The sequence below is a fragment of the Schistocerca piceifrons genome, chromosome 2 (genome assembly GCF_021461385.2).
Source record: "Schistocerca piceifrons isolate TAMUIC-IGC-003096 chromosome 2, iqSchPice1.1, whole genome shotgun sequence".
Lineage (NCBI taxonomy): Eukaryota > Metazoa > Arthropoda > Insecta > Orthoptera > Acrididae > Schistocerca > Schistocerca piceifrons.
The window spans coordinates 106335467-106358967 of NC_060139.1; the positions used below are offsets into that span (position 1 = coordinate 106335467).

General features: G+C 42.4%; 1 protein-coding gene across 1 annotated transcript in view; it reads right to left on the reverse strand.

Annotated features, from left to right (window-relative positions):
• The window catches only part of LOC124775179 (transmembrane protease serine 9-like), a 236125-nt gene that overhangs the window by 126810 nt on the left and 85814 nt on the right, over positions 1-23501 (reverse strand). Inside the window, exon 4 of the mRNA XM_047250019.1 lies at positions 7747-7975. Within this exon, the coding sequence (XP_047105975.1) occupies positions 7747-7975 (229 nt within the window). The remainder of the gene's footprint in view (positions 1-7746; positions 7976-23501) is intronic.

A 23501-nucleotide genomic window follows, 5' to 3' on the forward strand; every position in this document is an offset into this window, starting at 1 on the left:
CTGCCTAATGTATGCCTCCTAGGCGTCACCTCTCAGCACTCTAGCCACCGGTACGTGTCATACTGCAGCCAATGGACGGCTGGGCAAATTCAACCAAAGGTCCCATTCGCTGGGGTCTACATACCTCTGCCATGTCACACATGTGGAAGTACATCCAGAAGTATACTTCTGTGCACATGCATGGCTATTTATAGCGATGTACCTCCATTCCTCGGCAGTTCTCCGCAGCGCTCTGGACCACCTCATGTGTGCTAATAGTAGCCCTTCAGTCAGAGGCCGATTCGAGTCACTGCAGAGGGACTGCAGAACCCTCCCATGTCACCCCCAAAACGTATCTCTGGGTAGCTGCTGCTGTGTAAATTCTTCTTCCTTTCAGTAGGAAACTTCATTGGATTACTCGTAGATTTGATGTCCCTTCAGCTTAATGAACTTCGTTATTTTCTAGTCGAATGCCTGACCGATTTTTGTGAGACTTTTGTTTGAAGTTTGCAAGAAGAAGTTTTCTTTCAGCTAATTTCAGTTGTTTTCTAATAAACCTTTCTCTTGTTGATTTTGAACATATTGTTTCTCAGGCGTCTCACTATGTGAGACAGGGATGTATGACTGTAAAATATTAAATGGAGGAGGGCAACGTCAGTTTACAGGCGGGGAGTCAGAACTGTCAATAACCCTGTGCAATTCAGCTGCGTGAGAAACGTAACTTACAACAAAGTGCAGATGAGATATGTAGTAGTATCTACACTGACTGCACCTTCGATTGTATACCTCGTTAACATACATTCATTCTCCACCAAAATATACAGTATTATGTGTGTCGAAAGCAGTAAATTTCCCAATACTTATGCTACTGGACAGAACAGTCGAAAAATGGTTAAATGTAGGATAAATCATTTTCAAAATTGGGCAAATGATGAGCATCACTATTAGGTGCTAATCTACATCATGTTGATGAAAATGGATGTTATCAATATTGTGCAAATGAACCTTTTCATTCTTCATGAGCTGACCTCTCGTGATTTCATCTACAGATATGTCGAAGTGCGAAATGTACGAAAAATGTACAATTTTATACTGTATCCAAAAAATTTTAAGACTCCAAATACATATGACTTGCAGCTTGCATGTATTGGATGGGAGGAGCGGGAGGGGGCAGAATGTCTCAGGATTAAGAGTAAAATAACATTACCCTTTCTATATGCTCATGTAATTAGCGAGAATACATCTCTCTTTCTCTCTCTCTCTCTCTCTCTCTCATGCATTGCCTTTCCAGTATTAAGGCATACAAAATGTCGTACCCTCTCTTCTATATATTCACTGAAGTCCCTCTACAGCAATTAACCCGTCCATCCACGATTTTTGTTAATCCTGTTGGGATGTGCGATGCTATGTCTCTTCCTTAAACTGTATAAATAAGTAAATTCATATAATTTTTTCCAGTTGGGACTGCGACCTGTGTCAGCCTTTAGCACAGATATGTCGGTCAGTATGAGAGCTGATGGTGCTGTGACTGTAACAGTTCTTTCTTCCTCCTAGCTCTCCAGGAAATTATCCAAGATATCTCCATACACTATGATCAACTGTCTACATCGCAAAAATTTTCGATTACTTCCTAAATGTAAACACAGTTATCTCTTAGGACCATGTCATATATGGATTTTACAGAGTTTCTGACATTTGCCACATTTTCCCATATTCTATACATAAATGTAAAAATGTATATACTTGCTTTTATTTCTTACATCACCATGTGTGGCTCTTTTTATGATGCATGTGTGTTACAAAGTTCCAAACCAACCAGTGAATCTACAAATTACACTTCTTCCTCAAGTGCCAAAGCCAATGCTAAAATATATGATCACTCATATAGATTTCTGCCCCCCCCCCCCCCATGAACCATGGACCTTGCCGTTGGTGGGGAGGCTTGCGTGCCTCAGCGATACAGATAGCCGTACCGTAGGTGCAACCACAACGGAGGGGTATCTGTTGAGAGGTCAGACAAACGTGTGGTTCCTGAAGAGGGGCAGCAGCCTTTTCAGTAGTTGCAAGGGCAACAGTCTGGATGATTGACTGATCTGGCCTTGTAACAATAACCAAAACGGCCTTGCTGTGCTGGTACTGTGAACGGCTGAAAGCAAGGGGAAACTACAGCCGTAATTTTTCCCGAGGGCATGCAGCTTTACTGTATGATTACATGATGATGGCGTCCTCTTGGGTAAAATATTCCGGAGGTAAAATAGTCCCCCATTCGGATCTCCGGCCGGGGAATACTCAAGAGGATGTCGTTATCAGGAGAAAGAAAACTGGCGTTCTACGGATCGGAGCGAGGAATGTCAGATCCCTTAATCGGGCAGGTAGGTTAGAAAATTTAAAAAGGGAAATGGATAGGTCGAAGTTAGATATAGTGGGAATTAGTGAAGTTCGGTGGCAGCCGGAACAAGACTTCTGGTCAGGTGACTACAGGGTTATAAACACAAAATCAAATAGGGGTAATGCAGGAGTAGGTTTAATAATGAATAAAAAAATAGGAATGCGGGAAAGCTACTACAAACAGCATAGTTAACGCATTATTGTGGCCAAGATAGACACGAAGCCCACACCTACTACAGTAGTACAAGTTTATATGCCAACTAGCTCTGCAGATGACGAAGAAATTGAAGACATGTATGATGAAATAAAAGAAATTATTCAGATTGTGAAGGGAGACGAATATTTAATAGTCATGGGTGACTGGAATTCGAGTGTAGGAAAAGGGAGAGAAGGAAACATAGTAGGTGAATATGGATTGGGGGACAGAAATGAAAGAGGAAGCCGCCTGGTAGAATTTTGCACAGAGCACAACATAATCATAACTAACACTTGGTTTAAGAATCATGAAAGAAGGTTGTATACATGGAAGAACCCTGGAGATACTAAAAGGTATCAGATAGATTACATAATGGTAAGACAGAGATTTAGGAACCAGGTTTTAAATTGTAAGACATTTCCAGGGGCAGATGTGGACTCTGACCACAATCTATTGGTTATGACCTGTAGATTAAAACTGAAGAAACTGCAAAAAGGTGGGAATTTAAGGAGATGGGACCTGGATAAACTAAAAGAACCAGAGGTTGTACAGAGATTCAGGGAGAGCATAAGGGAGCAATTGACAGGAATGGGGGAAATAAATACAGTAGAAGAAGAATGGGTAGCTCTGAGGGATGAAGTAGTGAAGGCAGCAGAGGATCAAGTAGGTAAAAAGACGAGGGCTAGTAGAAATCCTTGGGTAACAGAAGAAATATTGAATTTAATTGATGAAAGGAGAAAATATAAAAATGCAGTAAGTGAAACAGGAAAAAAGGAATACAAACGTCTCAAAAATGAGATCGACAGGAAGTGCAAAATGGCTAAGCAGGGATGGCTAGAGGACAAATGTAAGGATGTAGAGGCCTATCTCACTAGGGGTAAGATAGATACGGCCTACAGGAAAATTAAAGAGACCTTTGGAGATAAGAGAACGACTTGTATGAATATCAACAGCTCAGATGGAAACCCAGTTCTAAGCAAAGAAGGGAAAGCAGAAAGGTGGAAGGAGTATATAGAGGGTCTATACAAGGGCGATGTACTTGAGGACAATATTATGGAAATGGAAGAGAATGTAGATGAAGATGAAATGGGAGATACGATACTGCGTGAAGAGTTTGACAGAGCACTGAAAGACCTGAGTCGAAACAAGGCCCCCGGAGTAGACAATATTCCATTGGAACTACTGACGGCCGTGGGAGAGCCAGTCCTGACAAAACTCTACCATCTGGTGAGCAAGATGTATGAAACAGGCGAAATACCCTCAGACTTCAAGAAGAATATAATAATTCCAATCCCAAAGAAAGCAGGTGTTGACAGATGTGAAAATTACCGAACTATCAGCTTAATAAGTCACAGCTGCAAAATACTAACACGAATTCTTTACAGACGAATGGAAAAGCTAGTAGAAGCCAAACTCGGGGAAGATCAGTTTGGATTCCGTAGAAACACTGGAACACGTGAGGCAATACTGACCTTACGACTTATCTTAGAAGAAAGATTAAGGAAAGGCAAACCTACGTTTCTAGCATTTGTAGACTTAGAGAAAGCTTTTGACAATGTTGACTGGAATACTCTCTTTCAAATTCTAAAGATGGCAGGGGTAAAATACAGGGAGCGAAAGGCTATTTACAATTTGTACAGAAACCAGATGGCAGTTATAAGAGTCGAGGGACATGAAAGGGAAGCAGTGGTTGGGAAGGGAGTAAGACAGGGTTGTAGCCTCTCCCCGATGTTGTTCAATCTGTATATTGAGCAAGCAGTAAAGGAAACAAAAGAAAAATTCGGAGTAGGTATTAAAATTCATGGAGAAGAAATAAAAACTTTGAGGTTCGCCGATGACATTGTAATTCTGTCAGAGACAGCAAAGGACTTGGAAGAGCAGTTGAATGGAATGGACAGTGTCTTGAAAGGAGGATATAAGATGAACATCAACAAAAGCAAAACAAGGATAATGGAATGTAGTCAAATTAAGTCGGGTGATGCTGAGGGAATTAGATTAGGAAATGAGGCACTTAAAGTAGTAAAGGAGTTTTGCTATTTGGGGAGCAAAATAACTGATGATGGTGTAGGTTGCAGTAGGTACTGGGAGATGAAAAAGCTTGCACAGGATAGAGTAGCATGGAGAGCTGCATCAAACCAGTCTCAGGACTGAAGACCACAACAACAACAACATAGATTTCTGCGGGGGTTGTGAGGTAACGGGTGAGTTGTGGCACCCTGAAAATATTCTAAGTTCGAAGTTGGCGTGGCCACAAGGGCCGCTTGGGCAGCTAGGGCTCATCAGCAAGTACGTAGTGCCGAACATTAGCTGGAACAAGAGGGGTAGCCCCAGCGCGTGGTCCAGGCCGACTGCGTGGCTGGGAATTCCATGTTGACGCTGTGTTGAGGACTGTGCTTTGTGTCAATGAAGGTGATTTGTATGCCAGGAGTGCCAGGATGGCGGACTTTCTCAAACCATAATGGCAGACATTTCACTGTTCATGTAGAAATTAATAATAGCCAGATGAATCATGACACCTTAAAAAGAAACATGTACATTACCATTATTTGCACGATGATTCTGATGGTGTAATCAGATTTCCAATACCTTTATTCGTTTAAAGTTTAATATCTGACTGTAAATTATACAAGTAACACCCAGCAACAAATTTCCAAAATCTAAATGGTTCATCCGATTTTGTCGATCGGCGTGTCTTTAGAAATTTATTAGTGTAAACCTAAACTGGTATGAATTACAGGCACGTAACTTGAATAGTACGTGAGTTATTGGAGGTCAAAGTGGCCTATTACTATTGATAGCGTCAGGCCACAAGTATTCTACAGTTACACGAAAAAACGGTAGCAGCATGCTTACAAACATATTTATTGGTCTATGTCTTTGTTTATATCCGATATATACTATTCATGAACAAATTGGTCAAATATTTACTGTGTTTTAGAAAGCACAGAGATATTAGGCTACTGGCCTACTTTTGTTTATGTTCCTTTGATATATGTTTATTTGATTTGTTCATGTATTTAATAAAGTGTGTTGGAGCGTGTTTATAGTCCAGCCATAGTAATATTTACGAGGTGCATTCAAGTTCTAAGGCCTCCGAGTTTTTTTCTCCGGACTGGAAAGAGATAGAAACATGCGCATTGTTTTAAAATGAGGCCGCATTCATTGTCAATACGCCCCTGAGATGGCAGCACCGTACAGCAGATGGAATTTTACCGCCAGCGGCGAGAATGAGAACTGTTTTAAATACTTAAAATGGCAACGTTTTCCTTTCTTGAACAGCATGCAATCATTCGTTTTCTGATTTTGCGTGGTGTGAAACCAATTGAAATTATTCGACAGTTGAAGGAGACATGTGGTGATGGAGTTATGGATGTGTCGAAAGTGCGTTCGTGGGTGCGACAGTTTAACGAAGGCAGAACATCATGTGACAACAAACTGAAACAACCTCGGGCTCGCACAAGCCGGTCTGACGACATGATCGAGAAAGTGGAGAGAATTGTTTTGGGGGTCGCCGAATGACTGTTGAACAGATCGCCTCCAGAGTTGGCATTTCTGTGGGTTCTGTGCACACAATCCTGCATGACGACCTGAAAATGCGAAGTATCATCCAGGTGGATGCCACGAATGCTGACGGACGACCACATGGCTGCCCGTGTGGCATGTTGCCAAGCAATGTTGACGCGCAACGACAGCATGAGTGGGACTTTCTTTTCGTCGGTTGTGACAATGGATGAGACGTGGATGCCATTTTTCAATCCAGAAACAAAGCGCCAGTCAGCTCAATGGAAGCACACAGATTCACCGCCACCAAAAAAATTTCGGGCAACCGCCAGTGCTGAAAAAATGATGGTGTCGATGTTCTGGGATAGCGACGGCGTAATCCTTACCCATTGCGTTCCAAAGGGCACTACGGTAACAGATGCATCCTACGAGAATATTTTGAAGTACAAATTCCTTCCCGTCCGGGAAGGGCTGCGTGTGTGCTGTTTCACCAAGACAACGCACCCGCACATCGAGCTAACGTTACGCAACAGTTTCTTCGTAATAACAACTTTGAAGTGATTCCTCATGCTCCCTACTCACCTGACCTGGCTCCTTGTGACTTTTGGCTTTTTCCAACAATGAAAGACACTCTCCGTAGCCGCACATTCACCAGCCATGCTGCTATTGCCTCAGCGATTTTCCAGTGGTCAAAACAGACTCCAAAAGAAGCCTTCGCCGCTGCCATGGAATCATGGCGTCAGCGTTGTGAAAAATGTGTACGTCAGCAGGGCGATTACGTCGAGAAGTAACGCCAGTTTCATCGATTTCGGGTGAGTAGTTAATTAGAAAAAAAATCGGAGGCCTTAGAACTTGAATGCACCTCGTATTTAATTTTAAGTTATTTAAATGTAAATCCAGTATTTCGTATGCGTTTCAATATGTTTGTGAGTGTATGTTGGCTTGGAGACATGGCGGGAGCGCTCTAGCCAATCACAGCGCTCGTTACTACGGTAGGAGAGATTGTACGGAAGTGGGGGAGGAGCATCAGGTCGCACGGCACGGGGGTGCTGGACGTGAAGACACGAAAGACGGTCTCAGAAAATACTTGGAGAGTGTTGAGCAGTTTGCACATGGTCACGGGAGATATTTCGTAGTGCTGACTTGTGCATTTGTGAGATTTCCGTGGCTTCTGCAATGAAGACATAGTATGTGCTTAGAAGTGAATGTCTTGTGAGCTACGTTGTTGCTCACAACTAATTACGTGAAGTAGGAATCTATTATTTCCCTGTTATTCAACTTATATTTTATTTAACTGCTGGACCATCGACACTAATAAGTATAAATGGCATTCTTAAAGGTACGCATCATTTAAAGTCGTTAAAATAGTTCCTGCAGATTTTATTTAACTGTAATCTTTCATTTATAAATTTCTATCTTACATTCAAAATACATAATTACCGAGTGATAGGAAACTTCGACTATTCGATTCATGTGTATATTCATATTGCATACTGTAGACTCGGCAGTATTTGACTTGTGATGCGGCAACTACGTGTCCCAGCCCTTAGACAACGAAACCAGCCAAAACTTTTAATATTTCAACTCAGAGTCTGAGGGCGCGTAGTTGAGGGTCTCATTTTTATTTGAAAGCCAGCAGGGTTCAGTGTTGACATTATTTTGTTGTAAAAACACACACATACCAGAGTTACGCTATGCCATGTCTTAGCTTCCTGCAGGGGTGCCCTCTCCCTGTTCCCACCACCAGCAGAGCTGTTGTCAGGGGCAGAGGGGAAGGGGGCAGTGGCAGGCTGTGGGCTAGAGGCATACAGCTGCAGCAGCACCACACCTAGTGCAAGAACATATACCTTCCAGACATTATCCTGGATAATACTTCGATGGATCAATGCTGCATGATATGTGGAAATTGTTCTGCACATGGATCCACCCTAAACATTAACCCAGGTCACATGTGGGTGGACCCACACCAAATATTATCCAGGAATTGTTGCACAGACTAATTCCCATAAACCGTTATCCCAGAATTTTCACAGGTGGATCTGCCCCAAACAAAATTCTTGGAGACAGTGCCTGGTGGATCTAACTTAAGTAATGTTCCCATTCATCGCACATTGTCAGTCCACCACTATAAACAATATAGTGAGTAAGGTCATTGTAACGGTTGCCACTAAGGTGTAGTTTGAGGTGGAGGAACAGATGGTATCGCTCGGCGCAACATGAGGATTGTAGGGTGGGTGGTCTAAAACTTCCCAGCCAAAACTGTACAATAAATCCCGTGTGTGACCTGCAGTGTGAGGTCTTGCGTTGTCATGGAGAAGAACTATTCCCTTTGTCAGCATGCAACGTCTTTTGTCTGAATCGCTCTGCGTGGCTTTCTCAGGGTTTGGCAGAATGCTTCTACATTGATAGTGGTTCTTCGTTGCACGAAGTCGACCAACAAAACACCGTGCCTACCCCAAAACACCCATGCCATGATTTTGCGCTGGGGCAGTCTGTTTGGTCTTCCCCTTTACAGGCGGGTGTGTGTGTCTCCATTCCATGCTCTGTTGCTTCGATTCGGGCGTGATATGCGAAATCCACGTTTCGTCCTCAGTTACAATCTGACTCAAGAAGCCATCAACTTCTTAGTGATATCGAGTCAAGAACTTCATCGCGCCATCAAATCTTTGGTTTTTGTGGTCGTCTTTTAGGAGTTTCTGGACCCAACAGGAGCACAGTTTCCTAAACTATACGTGTTCAGAAACAATATTGTAAGGCACTGATCTCGACACGTCAGGAAACTCGTTTGAGAGACCTGTTATCGTGAAGTGCGTGTTCTCACGAATCCTCGCTTCAACTGAAGCCACAGAATCGTCTGTAATGAAAGAAGGGCGAGCGGAGCGGTCCTCGTCATGGACGTTGTCACGGCCATCTTTGAATTCTCTTACCCACTTACGCACTTTGCTGTCACTCGTAACAGTTTCACCGTACACTTCGCAAATCTGTCCATGAATTTCTGCAGGTTCCTTTGTAACAAAAACCGTATCACTGAGCGAACCTCACACGTGGCGGGCGAGTTGATAGTGTTAAGCAGAATGAGATTTTCACTCTGCAGCGGAGTGACTGCTTTTTATCTACCAAAGTTTTAATTTTTTCGAATAACATTACTGCCGCTTCAAAGCAGTTCCCTTCGGCAGTTACACCCCGGTGGAGTCGTTGTTCCCAGCCTCTGTAACAGCGCTGAAACCCTTCAGCTGCCAGGGCCTTTAACGTTTGTGTCACATTCTTTTGAATGTTCTCCATAGCCTCAAAATGGCGTCCTTTCAACGAGTTATCAATTTCAGGAAAATAAAAAAGTCACCAGGACTCAGACCAGGTGAATAGGTGAGTCCGTGGAGCAACAGGAATGCTTTTGAAGTCGATAATTCCGTGATGGAAGTGGTCGTGTGACATGCGGCGTTGCTATGGTGCAGCATCAACTTCTCTGCACTGTCGGTTTCTCACTCGATTCTCCCTTTTCCTTAGCCGTTCAAGGGCGTCTTTGTAAAACACGTGGTTTACAATTTGTTCTGGAGGAACAATCTCACAAGAGCACGCACACTTTCAACGTTTTCGTTGTTTTTTGAAGCAGATGGTCTCCCTGAGCGAGTTTCATCGTCAACGTGTTCTCGGCCTTCCAGAAATGATTTTCACCTGCGAAAGACTTGTGCTCTTGACAAAGAATGTTCCCCATACAACTGTTGGAACCTTTCAAAAGTCACACTCGTGGATTACCCAGGTTTAACACAAAACCTGGCGGCATAACTTTGCTCTAAATTCCACTGTTACATTTTCGTAACACACAGCTTCACTGGTGGCGCTCTCACACGATGGCTATACGGAGCTGAATCTAGGACTGAGCATGTGGAAGGGAAGAACATCGATCTACACAAGTACAATAACACAGCGTTGCCAGATCGCTGGCAGAGTTGTCAGTCTCATTATTTTTCTCACACATCTCGTATTCATGGCATAGTAGACAACATCGGAAGTACCATGAAGCTTATCGCAGATGATTCTGTTGGATACACAGACGTCGTAAGGCTAGAAAATCGTTGCGAAAATGCAGGAACACCTGCAGAGGATCGAAGCTCGGTGCAAGTAGTGGCAACTGACTCTCAAAATAAACAAATGGAATGTAGCGTATTGCGTGTATACAGTCAGGAAGATACGTCACTGTATGCTTACACCATTGCAGACCAATCACTGGAAGCAGTTGCTGCCATTAAATATTTGGAGCATGTGTATTGATCGATTTAAAACGGAAAGACTGAAAGGTCTCTGTTGGTTTCCTTTCATGTTAATTTCTTAAATCTGTTTTCATTTACGGCATAAATTCCTCTTCTAAATTTACTGTGGTGTTTCTGACTCTATCTGGGAGGAGACTGAGCAGTGGAACGTGTTACTTTTACACATAAACAAGAACGATCTGTCACACTACTACACTTTAAAACACAGTTTATATGTAATTCATGTCCCACAGTCTCATACGGAACCTACATCCGCTTTCTTTTATATACAGTATATGATAAGATACTGTCACCCCCTTCCCTCCTTTGTGAGAGGATGAATGAGCAAATGTATTTCTAGTTGCATGCTTGATGGTAGCAGACAAGCCTGTCTGCTAGAAAACAGTAGCACCAACGTCCGAACAGGTAGCTACGCTTTCTAAAAGCAGAGAGATTTGTATTCTTAGTATGGTCCTGTCCGTCCCTTGTCATGTTGGTATAGGATGCTGCCTCTCTGGTCACTTCCGTTTGTATCTGTTAAGCACGCTCGGTAGGGGCCCAGGTCGGTCTGTAAATGGCGAACGTCTGAAGTGGTAAGATCTCTGGCTAAGCGCGTGTCTGCTAAGTCCGTACGACAATGAATTTCTTAAGTTCAGCCTAACTGAAAATTTAATCACCTCTATTTCAGGTTTAGCTCTAAAATATCTAATGTTATCTTAAATTGCAACGCAGTGTAATTCGAGTGTGAAGTTCAGAATATCTTCCGGTAATTGCTTTGTCAGTACTTCGTGAGTAAAGCGGAACCACGTGTTGATCAGTAACTCTAATTAAGGTCATCAATCTTAAATGCGAATGTGCATGAGATTATAACGTCTCGTCTTGACAATATTTTTCAATATAGCAACTTTTCTTTATGTTCGACCCACGTGGGGTGTACTTTGTGAGACCAGTTCCACCTGCTTATACAGTTTTTTGACCCATCAGGTTAATAGTAACACGATAGTAACCAGTTCGAGGTTTTTCTTTTGTAAATTGCGTTTCGATGTAATTTATTTCAATTATCAAAATTATTGTGGAGTTACACTCTTTGTGTAAACCAAGTTGACCACGTGAAGCATGTGGTGTAAGCATCAAAGTAGCCCTCAGCTATTCTTTTTGGGAAGATTTCACTGAGAGTTAGTATGAATTTATTATATCAGTGTGTGATAATTTCATGACGGACAGGATTGCGCTACGAATGTAGCTTCTTTGGGTGAAAATTGAATCGGTTGGTTGTGGTTAATTTCCTCCTCCATATGTTTCAACGTTCTTCGTGTGTTATTTTATGAATGCAGTGTTGTATGTAGTCTCCCAATCTTGGCTCCCTATTTGATGTGTTCAGTAAGATTACAAACTCACATTTACACAATCCTAAATAAGGCACCAGTTTAGTTATGAATCAAGTTTGATATGCTGAAATTTTAACGGAACAATGATCACTGTTAAAATAAATGTGCAATTATAAACTGATTTATTTCTTTTTATTTAAATTGTCTTTATATATATATATATATATATATATATATATATATATATATATATGTTGTTGTTGTGGTCTTCAGTCCTAAGACTGGTTTGATGCAGCTCTCCATGCCACTCTATCCTGTGCAAGCTTCTTCATCTCCCAGTACCTACTGCAACCTACATCCTTCTGAATCTGCTTAGTGTATTGATCTCTTGGTCTCCCTCTACGATTTTTACCCTCCACGCTGCCCTCCAATGCTAAATTTGTGATCCCTTGATGCCTCAAAACATGTCCTACCAACCGATCCCTTCTTCTAGTCAAGTTGTGCCACAAACTTCTCTTCTCCTCATCCTATTCAATACCTCCTCATTAGTTACGTAATCTACCCAACTTATCTTCAGCATTCTTCTGTAGCACCACATTTCGAAAGCTTCTATTCTCTTCTTGTCCAAACTGGTTATCGTCCATGTTTCACTTCCATACATGGCTACACTCCATACAAATACTTTCAGAAACGACTTCCTGACACTTAAATCTATACTCGATGTTAACAAATTTCTCTTCTTCAGAAACGATTTCCTTGCCATTGCCAGTCTGCCGGTCTACATTTTATATCCTCTCTACTTCGACCATCATCAGTTATTTTAATCCCTAAATAGCAAAACTCCTTTACTAAATTAAGTGTCTCATTTCCTAATCTAATCCCCTCAGCATCACCCGATTTAATTTGACTACATTCCATTATCCTCGTTTTGCTTTTGTTGATGTTCATCTTATATCCTCCTTTCAAGACACTGTCCATTCCATTCAACTGCTCTTCCAAGTTCTTTGCTGTCTCTGACAGAATTACAATTTCTTCGGCGAACCTCAAAGTTTTTATATCTTCTCCATGGATTTTAATACCTACTCCGAGTTTTTCTTTTGTTTCCTTTACTGCTTGTTCAATTGATACAGATTGAATAACATCGGGGAGAGGCTACAACCCTGTCTCACTCCTTTCCCAACCTCTGCTTCCCTTTCATGCCCCTCGACTCTTATAACTGCCATTTGGTTTCTGTACAAATTGTAAATAGCCTTTCGCTCCCTGTATTTTACCCCTGCCACCTTCAGAATTTGAAAGAGAGTATTCCAGTTAACGTTGTCAAAAGCTTTCTCTAAGTCTACAAATGCTAGAAACGTAGGTTTGCCTTTTCTTAATCTTTCTTCTAAGATAAGTCGTAAGGTTAGTATTGCCTCACGTGTTACAGTGTTTCTACGGAATCCAAACTGATCTTCCCCGAGGTCCGCTTCTACCAGTTTTTCCATTCGTCTGTAAAGAAATCGCGTTAGTATTTTGCAGCTGTGACTTATTAAACTGATAGTTCGGTAATTTTCACATCTGTCAACACCTTTGGGATTGGAATTATTATATTCTTCTTGAAGTCTGTGGGTATTTCGCCTGTCTCATACATCTTGCTCACCAGATGGTAGAGTTTTGTCATGACTGGCTCTCCCAAGGCCATCAGTAGTTCTAATGGAATATTGTCTACTCCCGGTGCCTTGTTTCGACTCAGGTCTTTCAGTGCTCTGTCAAACTCTTCACGCAGTATCGTATCTCCCATTTCATCTTCATCTACATCCTCTTCCATTTCCATAACATTTTCCTCTAGTACATCGTCCTTGTATAGACCCTCTATATACTCCATCCACCTTTCTGCTTTCCCTTCTTTGCTTAGAACTGGGATTCCATGTGAGCTCTTGATATTCATACAAGTGGTTCTCTTTTCTCCAAAGGTCTCTTTAATTTTCCTGTAGTCAGTATCTATCTTACCCCTAGTGAGATAAGCCTCTACATCCTTACATTTGTCCTCTAGCCATGCCTGCTTAGCCAATTTGCACTTCCTGTCAATCTCATTTTCGAGACGTTTGTATTCCTTTTTGCCTGCTTCATTTACTGCATTTTTATATTGTCTCCTTTCATCAATTAAAATCAGTATTTCTTCTGTTACCCAAGTATTTCTACTAGCCCTCGTCTTTGTACCTACTTGATCCTCTGCTGCCTTCACTACTTCATCCCTCAGAGCTACCCATTCTTCTTCTACTGTATTTCTTTCCCCCATTCCTGTCAATTGTTCCCTTATGCTCTCCCTGAAACTCTGTAAAACCTCTGGTTCTTTCAGTTTATCCAGGTCCCATCTCCTTAAATTCCCGCCTTTTTGCAGTTTCTTCAGTTTCAATCTGCAGTTCATAACCAATAGATTGTGGTCAGAATCCACATCTGCCCCTGGAAATGTCTTACAATTTAAAACCTGGTTCCTAAATCTCTGTCTTACCATTATATTATCTATCTGATACCTTTTAGTATCTCCAGGATTCTTCCAGGTATACAACCTTCTTTCATAATTCTTGAACCAAGTGTTAGCTATGATTAAGTTATGCTCTGTGCAAAATTCTACAAGGTGGCTTCCTCTTTCATTTCTTCCCCCCAATCCATGTTCACCTACTACATTTCCTTCTCTCCCTTTTCCTACTGACGAATTCCAGTCACCCATGACTATTAAATTTTCGTCTCCCTTCACTACCTGAATAATTTCTTTTATCTCGTCATACATTTCATCAATTTCTTCATCATCTGCAAAGCTAGTTGGCATATAAACTTGTACCACTGTAGTAAGCATGGGCTTTGTGTCTATCTTGGCCACAATAATGCGTTCACTATGCTGTTTGTAGTAGCTAACCGGCACTCCTATTTTTTATTCATTATTAAACCTACTCCTTCATTACCCCTATTTGATTTTGTATTTACAGCCCTGTAATCACCTGACCAAAAGTCTTGTTCCTCCTGCCACCGAACTTCACTAATTCCCACTATATCTAACTTTAACCTATCCATTTCCCTTTTTAAATTTTCTAACCTACCTGCCCGATTAAGGGATCTGACATTCCACGCTCCGATCCGTAGAATGCCAGTTTTCTTTCTCCTGATAACGACGTCCTCTTGAGTAGTCCCCGCCCGGAGATCGGAATGGGGGACTATTTTACCTCCGGAATATTTTACCCAAGAGGACGCCATCATCATCTAATCATACAGTAAAGCTGCATGTCCTCGGGAAAAATTACGGCTGTAGTTTCCCCTTGCTTTCAGCCGTTCGCAGTACCAGCACAGCAAGGCCGTTTTGGTTAATGTTACAAGGTCAGATCAGTCAATCATCCAGACTGTTGCCCCTGCAACTACTGAAAAGGCTGCTGCCCCTCTTCAGGAACCACATGTCTGTCTGGCCTCTCAACAGATACCCCTCCGTTGTGGTTGCACCTACGGTACGGCCATCTGTATCGCTGAGGCACGCAAGGCTCCCCACCAACGGCAAGGTCCATGGTTCATATATATATATCACCGGTTATCGCAAGATGAGTACTAAAAGATTAAAGATTATAATTAATGTTAGTCTGGTTGGGAATTTGGTAAGCTAGACTGGATACCTGGTGAAACAGTTGCGCAGTAATGCAAGGTTAACTTCCTCAGATCGCTCACAGCTTTTAACCCACTTTTATGGTCTTGAATATCAGCACCGCTTTCAGAACAAACTAATGCAACAACATTACAAGACTACACAAAATTTATCGCGGACAAGGCAGATTCACTGGAAGAATCCTTAGGAAATGTAGTCTGTCAACAAAAAGTGGCTTTTAAAAAACTCGTACGACCAATACTTGAGTGCTGCTCGTCAGTCAGGGTTCCGTACAGGATAGGACTGATAAAGGAAATACAGAAGATTCAAAGAGGACCCGCACGTTTCGTTACAGGTTCATTCAGTAATCACGAAAGTTCACGGAGATAATCAACCAACCCCAGCAGCAGATGTTACAAGAGAGGCGTTCTGCGTCACGCTGCTCATACGGAAGCTAAACGGCAATCGTTCATCCCGCGAACAATTCCGCTCCCCCACATACTGTAAGGTGACTTGAGAAGTATAGATGTAGATGAAGACCACTGAGTATATTTACTACTACCTCATTAACTACTGCGGTTTTTCACCGCTCAGTCATGCTGGGTTTCAAAGATAACAATATAAATATAGGAAATAACCATTTCAAAAGCGTTGCATATATAATACATAGAAAAGTCATCCTCAAACACGTATCTTTCTTCAATCGTAATTACCTGGGAAATAAATTACAACAGAGGCAGGAACATGGACACTGATAGGAGAGATCAGAAAAAGTTAGAAGCGTTTGAGAGGCTGATGTCGAGGAAAATGGGGAAGATAGGCTAGATGGAAAGAGTAAGTAACGAGAAAGGAAGAAAACTGGATAAGACGTTCGTCGAGAAGGGAGCGCTTGCTAACAGACGCTTTCGAAGATCTAGTTCGAGGGAGAAGACTGAGAAGAAGGAGGAAATACAAGATATAGACGACATAAAGGGAAGCAGGAATTACTCGGACCTAAAGATAGTGGGAGAAGACAAGAGGGCATGAAGAGTTATCATGTGAAAACTTGATTTTTGGTAGAAAACTAACGATGATGAAGACGATGATTATGATGTAATATAAATGAATACACTAAAGCCGGAAACATTATGATGACACATCTGGGAGGTTTATGTCCAACTCCAGTCAACCTCTACTCTGAGCATTGCAAAATCAACACGTCTCTCTACATTTCAGACGAGAATAATCAATTAATTAATGTGGATAATATTAATTCATTTCTATCACAATATGCCCATGAATGGAAAGAAAATTAATATTACCTGTAGATTAAACTGCTCCCGAAAAAAGAGAGTTGACCACTAGAGAGTAAATTTAAGTATACAGTGCGAGCTCTTGATTTCAAATTAGTAATTACGGGAGTCTGCAGTATTCTCAATTGATCGCTGAGAAGTCTGTTTCCTATAGCAGACTGTACTCGCTAGGTAAGGAACAAAAAGTGGGAAAGAACAAGAAGAATTTTAGTCTCAAAGGGTCCAGTCAAACCCAAGACAAGGGCTGACCTCGAAACGTAGTAACTGTGTTGCGGAAGAACCAGAGAGCCAGACACTAACAAGAAGCCCTGATGCAGAAATCGTTATGAGTACCGAAAGCTAAAGACATAGTTAAGTTCAAGCAAAATTTTTACAAAGGAACTAACTGTTCAGAAAGGATTGATTAAAAACAGTTGGCATACTACTACACTTGGTGGTGACTTCAATCTACCCTCGACAGCCGCGCGGGATTAGCCGTGCGGTCTGGGCGCTGCAGTCATGGACTGTGCGGCTGGTCCCGGCGGAGGTTCGATTCCTCCCTGGGGCATGGGTGTGTGTGTTTGTCCTCAGGATAATTTAGATTACGTAGTATGTAAGCTTAGGGACTGATGACCTTAGCAGTTAAGTCCCATCAGATTTCACACACATTTGAACATTCTGCCCTCGACATATTGCGAAAATACGCGTTTAAATTTAGTGGTAGGCATAAATGCCTTCTTCAAAACTTAATTTGATCAATTAGTTCAGGATCTCATTCAAAGTGTAAATAGTTGCGAAATTATATTCTCATACTCCACCTCTTAGCAACAAATAATCCCGAACAAACAAGAAGCATTATGACGGATCCAGGGATTAGTGACCACAAGGATGTTGTAGCGAGACTGAATATCGTAAGATCCAACCCCACCCCCCACCCCCTCGCACGTAAACTGAAAATATGTCTACAGAGTGCTCTAAAATTCCCCTTACAGTATTCTAGGACGTGTGGAGAGGACTGAGTAGACAATATTTTGAATAGGAACCCATGCCCGAAAACGTGTAGCCTCCGTGCCGCAGCCGTTTGAAAACATGTTTGCTAGGGCAGTCATTGTTGGAGGGTGCTTACGTCGGATAGGCTGATATCATTTGACGTCTGTCCTACCTCTCTGGACTGGTTTAAGCCTCACTCACGTGTCTGTGAGTATTAGACCAACAGGGTTGAAAACACGTTTGCAGAAGACACCGACATGATCCTTCCGTATGGCGGCGTCACGGTAACAGAAGAGCTGCCCGCCGCCTTTATCAAGATCGTTATCCTCGAAGTCTGGCTCCATTGCATACCCCTCCGACACAATTCCGCAACGGTTGCGAGAAAGGAGTACCTTCACTGTCGCGAGAAGTGACCGCGGTGCTCTAAGGAGACGCCGCACACCCGAACAGATTAAGTTTCCTTTTTGTTTCTTTGGTTATTAAAAAGTAGACTTGTAAAACAAAATAAATTACACTACTGGCCATTAAAATTGTTACACCGAGAAGAAATGCAGATTATAAAGGGGTATTCATTGGACAAATACACTATATTAGAACTGACATATGAATATATTTTCACGCAATTTGGGTGCATAGATCCTGAGAAATCAGTACCCAGAACAACCACCTCTGGTCGTAGTAACGGCCTTGATACGCCTGGGCATTGAGTCGACCAGACCTTGGATGGCGTGTACAGGTGCAGCTGCCCATGCATCTTCAACACGATACCACAGTTCATCAAGAGTAGTTGCTGACGTATTGTGACGAGCCAGTTGGTCGGCCACCATTGACCAGACTTTTCAATTGGTGAGAGATCTGAAGAATGTGCTGCTCAGGGCAGCAGTCGAACATTTTCTGTACCCAGAAAGACCCGTACAGGACCTGCAACATGCGGTCGTGCATTATCCTGCTGAAAATTAGGGTTTCGCAGGGATCGAATGAAGGGTACAGCCACAGGTCGTAACACATCTGAAATGTAACGTCCACTGTTCAAACTGCCGTCAATGCGAACAAGAGGTGACCGAGACGTGTAACCAGTGGCACCCCATACCATCACGCCGGGTGATACGCCAGTATGGCAATGACGAATACACGCTTCCAATGTGCGTTCACCGCGATGTCGCTAAACACGGATGCGACCATCATCGTGCTGTAAACAGAACCTGGATTCATCCGAGAAAATGACGTTTTGCCACTCGTGCACCCAGGTTCGTCGTTGAGTAGACCATCGCAGGTGCTCCTGTCTGTGATGCAAGGGTAACCGCGGTCACGGTCTCCGAGCTGATAGTCCATGCTGCTGCAAACGTCGTCGAACTGTTCGTGCAGATGGTTGTTGTCTTGGAAACGTCCCCATCTGTTGACTCATGGATCGAGACGTGGCTGCACGATCCGTTACAGCCATGCGGATAAGATGCCTGTCATCTCGACTGCTAGTGATACGAGGCAGTTGGGATCCAGCACGGCGTTCCGTATTACCCTCCTGAATCCACCGATTTCATATTCCGCTAACAGTCATTGGATCTCGACCAACGCGAGCAGGATTGTCGCGATACGATAAACCGAAATCGCGATAGGCTGCAATCCGACCTTTATCAAAGTCGGAAACGTGATGGTAGGCATTTCTCCTCCTTACACGAGGCATCACAACAACGTTTCACCAGACAACGCCGGTCAACTGCTGTATGAGAAATAGGTTGGAAACTTTCCTCATGTCAGCACGTTGTAGGTGTCGCCACCGGCGCCAACCTTGTGTGAATGCTCTGAAAAGCTAATCATTTCCATATCGCAGCCTCTTCTTCCTGTCGGTTAAATTTCGCGTCTGTAGCACTTCATCTTCGTGGTGTAGCAGTTTTAATGGCCAGTAATATACTTGTAAAAGTGGTCGGGTTACCAACACGTTTTCATACGATTGAAGCACGGAAATGGTACGTTTCCGAACATGGGTTCAAATTCAAAATATTATCTACCCAGTCGTCTGTACAAGTCCTAGAAGTTTGCAAGGAGGATTTTAGAGCACCCTGTTGTTAGAAAGGCAGATAAAAAAATCGCTTGGCGGCTACTTAAGAGACAGCCCCCATCCGTTCCGAACTGTGAAAGTGTAGTCCAGACGTTGCTTAAATTCAATAACATATTACTGACTGCAAGGGAGAGATTTGTACCAAATAAATTAATAAGAGCATGAAGTGAACGCCCCCCCCCCCGCCTCCTCCCCCCATGGTACAAAACACAGATCAGAACACTGTGCCAGAAGCAACGGAAAATGCATGCCAAATTTAAAAGAACGCAAAATCCCCAAGACTGACGTAGGTTTACAGAAGTTCGAAATTTTGCGCGGACTTCAATGTGAGATTCATTTCATACTTTTCACAACGAAACTTTGTTTGAAAATTTGGCAGATAATCCAAAGAGATTCTGGTCGTATGGGAGGAAATACAAATGGTTCAAATGGCTCTAAGCTCTATGGGACTTAACATCTGAGGTCATCAGAACTACTTAAACCTAACTAACCTAAGGACATCACACACATCCGTGCCAGAGGCAGGATTCGAACCTGCGACCGTAGCAGCAGCGCGGTTCCGGACTACAGCGCCTAGAACCGCTCGGCCACAACGGCCGGCTGAGGAAATACACATACAATACTTTTACAGCCCGATAGCGATGATAATGTTACCGACGACTGTGTCACTAAAGTGTAATTATTAGATACGGTTTCCCGAAAGAACTTCACCAAAGAAGAGGAAGTAAATGTTCCAGAACTCGAATCATGAACGACTGCCAACATAAGTAACTTAAAAGTAGATCTTCTTCTTGTAGCAAAGCAATTTAAATCACTTGATAAAGGCAAGCCTCCGGTCGAGATTGTACAGCAATTAAATTCCTTTCGGAGTATGTTGATAGTCCGTGCTTAACAATCACTTAAAAAGGCTGTCCGACCAAAGACCGGCACCAAAAAACTGGTAAGTTATACTACTACTCAAGAAAGAAGGTAGGAGTAATCTGATGAATTACAGCTCCCTATCACTGACGTCGATATACAATAGGTTTTTATAAGTTGTGTTCTGTTTTCACAGAATGAATTAACTCGAGGAAAACGCTGTGTTGACATACACAGTCAGCACGGATTCGGAAAATATCGTTCGTGTGTAACACAATTAGTTCTATAATCACACGAGGTAATGAGTGCTATGGACAGGGGAACCCTGATTAATTCCGTACTTCTAGAAACCCAAAGGGCTTTTTGTACCGTTCCTCGTAAGCGACTTCTAATCAAACTGCCTGTCTATTCAGTATCGTTTCAATTGTGCCACTGGATTTGTGATATCCCGTCAGAAAGGCCACAGTTCGTGATAATATACGGTAAGTAACCGAGTAAAACAGAAATTACATCTGGCCTTCCCCAAGGAAGTGTTGTTGGCCCTCTGCTGTTCAACATCTATATAAATCATTTAGGAGACAGTCTGAGCACCTCTCTTAGACTGTTCGCAGATGATGCTGTCATTTAGCGTCTAGTAAAGTCATAAGAAGGTGAAAAAGCAATTGCAAAATGATATAGACACGTTATCAGTCTGGCGCAAAAAGTGGAAATTGACTCTAAATAATGAAAAGTGTAAAGTCATCCACATGAGTACTAAAAGGAATGTGTTAAATTTCGGTTACATGATAAATCACACAAATGTGAAGGTTGTAAGTTCAGTATAATACCTAGGAGCTACAATTACGAACACTTTCATTGGAACTATCACACTGATAGTGAAGTGGGAAGGCAAACCAAAGAATGCGTTTTATTGGCAGAACCCTTAGAAGAGGCGGCAGGTCTATTAAAAACACTGACTACGCTGAGCTTGTCCGCCCTTTGCTAAAGTATTACTGTGGAGTGTGGGATCCTTACCAGATAGAATTGACGGTGGACATCGAAAAGATTCAAAAAAGGGCAGCTCGTTTTGTTTTATCCCGAACTAGAGGAAAGTGTGTCACTGATACGATGATACACACTACTTAATCTATCTTAAACTAACTTACGTTAAAGACAACACACACACTCATGCCCGAGGGCGGCCTCGAACCTCCGACGGAGGGAGCCGCGCTGTCCGTGACAACGCGCCTTGGACGTGCGGCTGCCACGGGAGGCAAAATGCAAAAATATTTTGTTGACACACACCACATAGAGGGAAACAATCATTGAGACAAATAAGAGAAACCAGTGCTCGCATGAAAAATTTAAGTGTTCGTTTTTCCCTCGCGCTGTTAGTGGACCGGTAGAAAAATAGAGTGAAATAGTGTTCGATGCCACTGCCAGGAACTCAAGTGTGAATTGCATAGTAGTCATCAAGATGAACAGAATTTAGAATATAGATAATCCCGGAGGAGGATATATATGATGGGCTCCCCCTCCCCCTCTGCGGGCCGCCAGCATTGCTACCAGAGCGCCGCCTCCCCCGCCCTTCCCCCCCCCCCCCCCCCCCCCCACCCTGTCGGCTTCCACGCTATTCGGTCGTTTCTTTCGTCAGTCGACTCGACTGAATCGAGTTATCGAGTAAGAAAAGTAGCGGCCATTCTAGTGATCTCCAAACGTTATTCTTTCTGACATTTGTTCGAGAAAAGTCTCGAAGATTCTACTGTTTTCTTGTACAGAGAACCTTCGATACGCAGCGTTATAAATACGGACTTTCTTAAACTTTGCATGTGACGTGATTATTTTTTCTTACGGTAAAAGTAAAGGTAGCTCAAGATATCTTTAGCGCCCCCTCCTTGAGGTTTTTCTGTATACGCCATTGGATAATCGTAACGAAACACATAACGAATTGTACAACATTTCCACTTAATGTAATAGTTACTAGGTCTCCTTTAAGGTGGATAAATGCAAAATATCGTCCACAACAAGAAAATATTACTTCCTAGTATCACATTACAAAGACGGGGGTAAACTTCTGCAGCCTTACACCGAGCTTAAATATCTGGATTTATCAATAAGATGCGAAACGAAATGAGTCAAACATATAAAATTCAGTAGAAATGAAGGTGAATGGAAAGTTTTTGATTTATGTGGGGATTTGGGAAAGTGCAACAAGATCTTGGTAAGAGCAGTTTGCGAGTACAGGTCAAGTGTATGGAACCCTTATGAAGCAGGTGGGATACCGAACATCAAACAAATTTTGAATCACATCAGAGCATCACAACAGATCAGCACAGTACATACAGACGTACAAGGTAGTTTCAGAAATAGCAGACGAGACTGTCTTCTCGCGGAAACGTCATCGCCAATTTTTGACAACCAGTAGTCAAAGGAGGTTGTTTAACAGTTTTACTGTCTGTGTCATTTTTCTTGCTTGGAAACTATGGGCACAAGATATGAGAGATCCGGGTGTGTTACGCAATACAGACATTCAATTTACCGCTTTCACTAGCAAATGGAGTAGGATAATAAGTACATAATACTATGCTCGAACTACTTTCCTGTGGCTAGTAGAGTATTTGACTAGAGGGAATTATATATATTACAATAAACTCGCAACAGAGTACCATTATGAGGCCCACTCAGTTCCGCACTAAAGCTGAACTTCCCCTGCTTACACAGGAAGAAATATGGGTACTCGACTGAACTTTTCTAGAGGTTGACGTCTAGTCCGTGGAGAAACAGCACGAAAAATATTTCGCGAAAAAAATTAATACGATTACTGCGGGTATGACAATCCCAACATGGAATGCGAGACACACAAACACACATACATAACAATAGCATCAGCGGTAAAATTATTATATATCCATAAGGCTCATCCTTACCTACATTTTCATGGTTGTCCGTATACCAGCAATTCAGTGCCACATAAGCTGCTCTTGAGGAGGCCGCTTACAGTCACATCAGTTTCTCCCATCCACTGAACAAAATTTTTTATGACAGTTTTTTAAAAAAACCTGGTTACACATTACGTCCATGGAAGAAACCAGAGGTTATAAAGA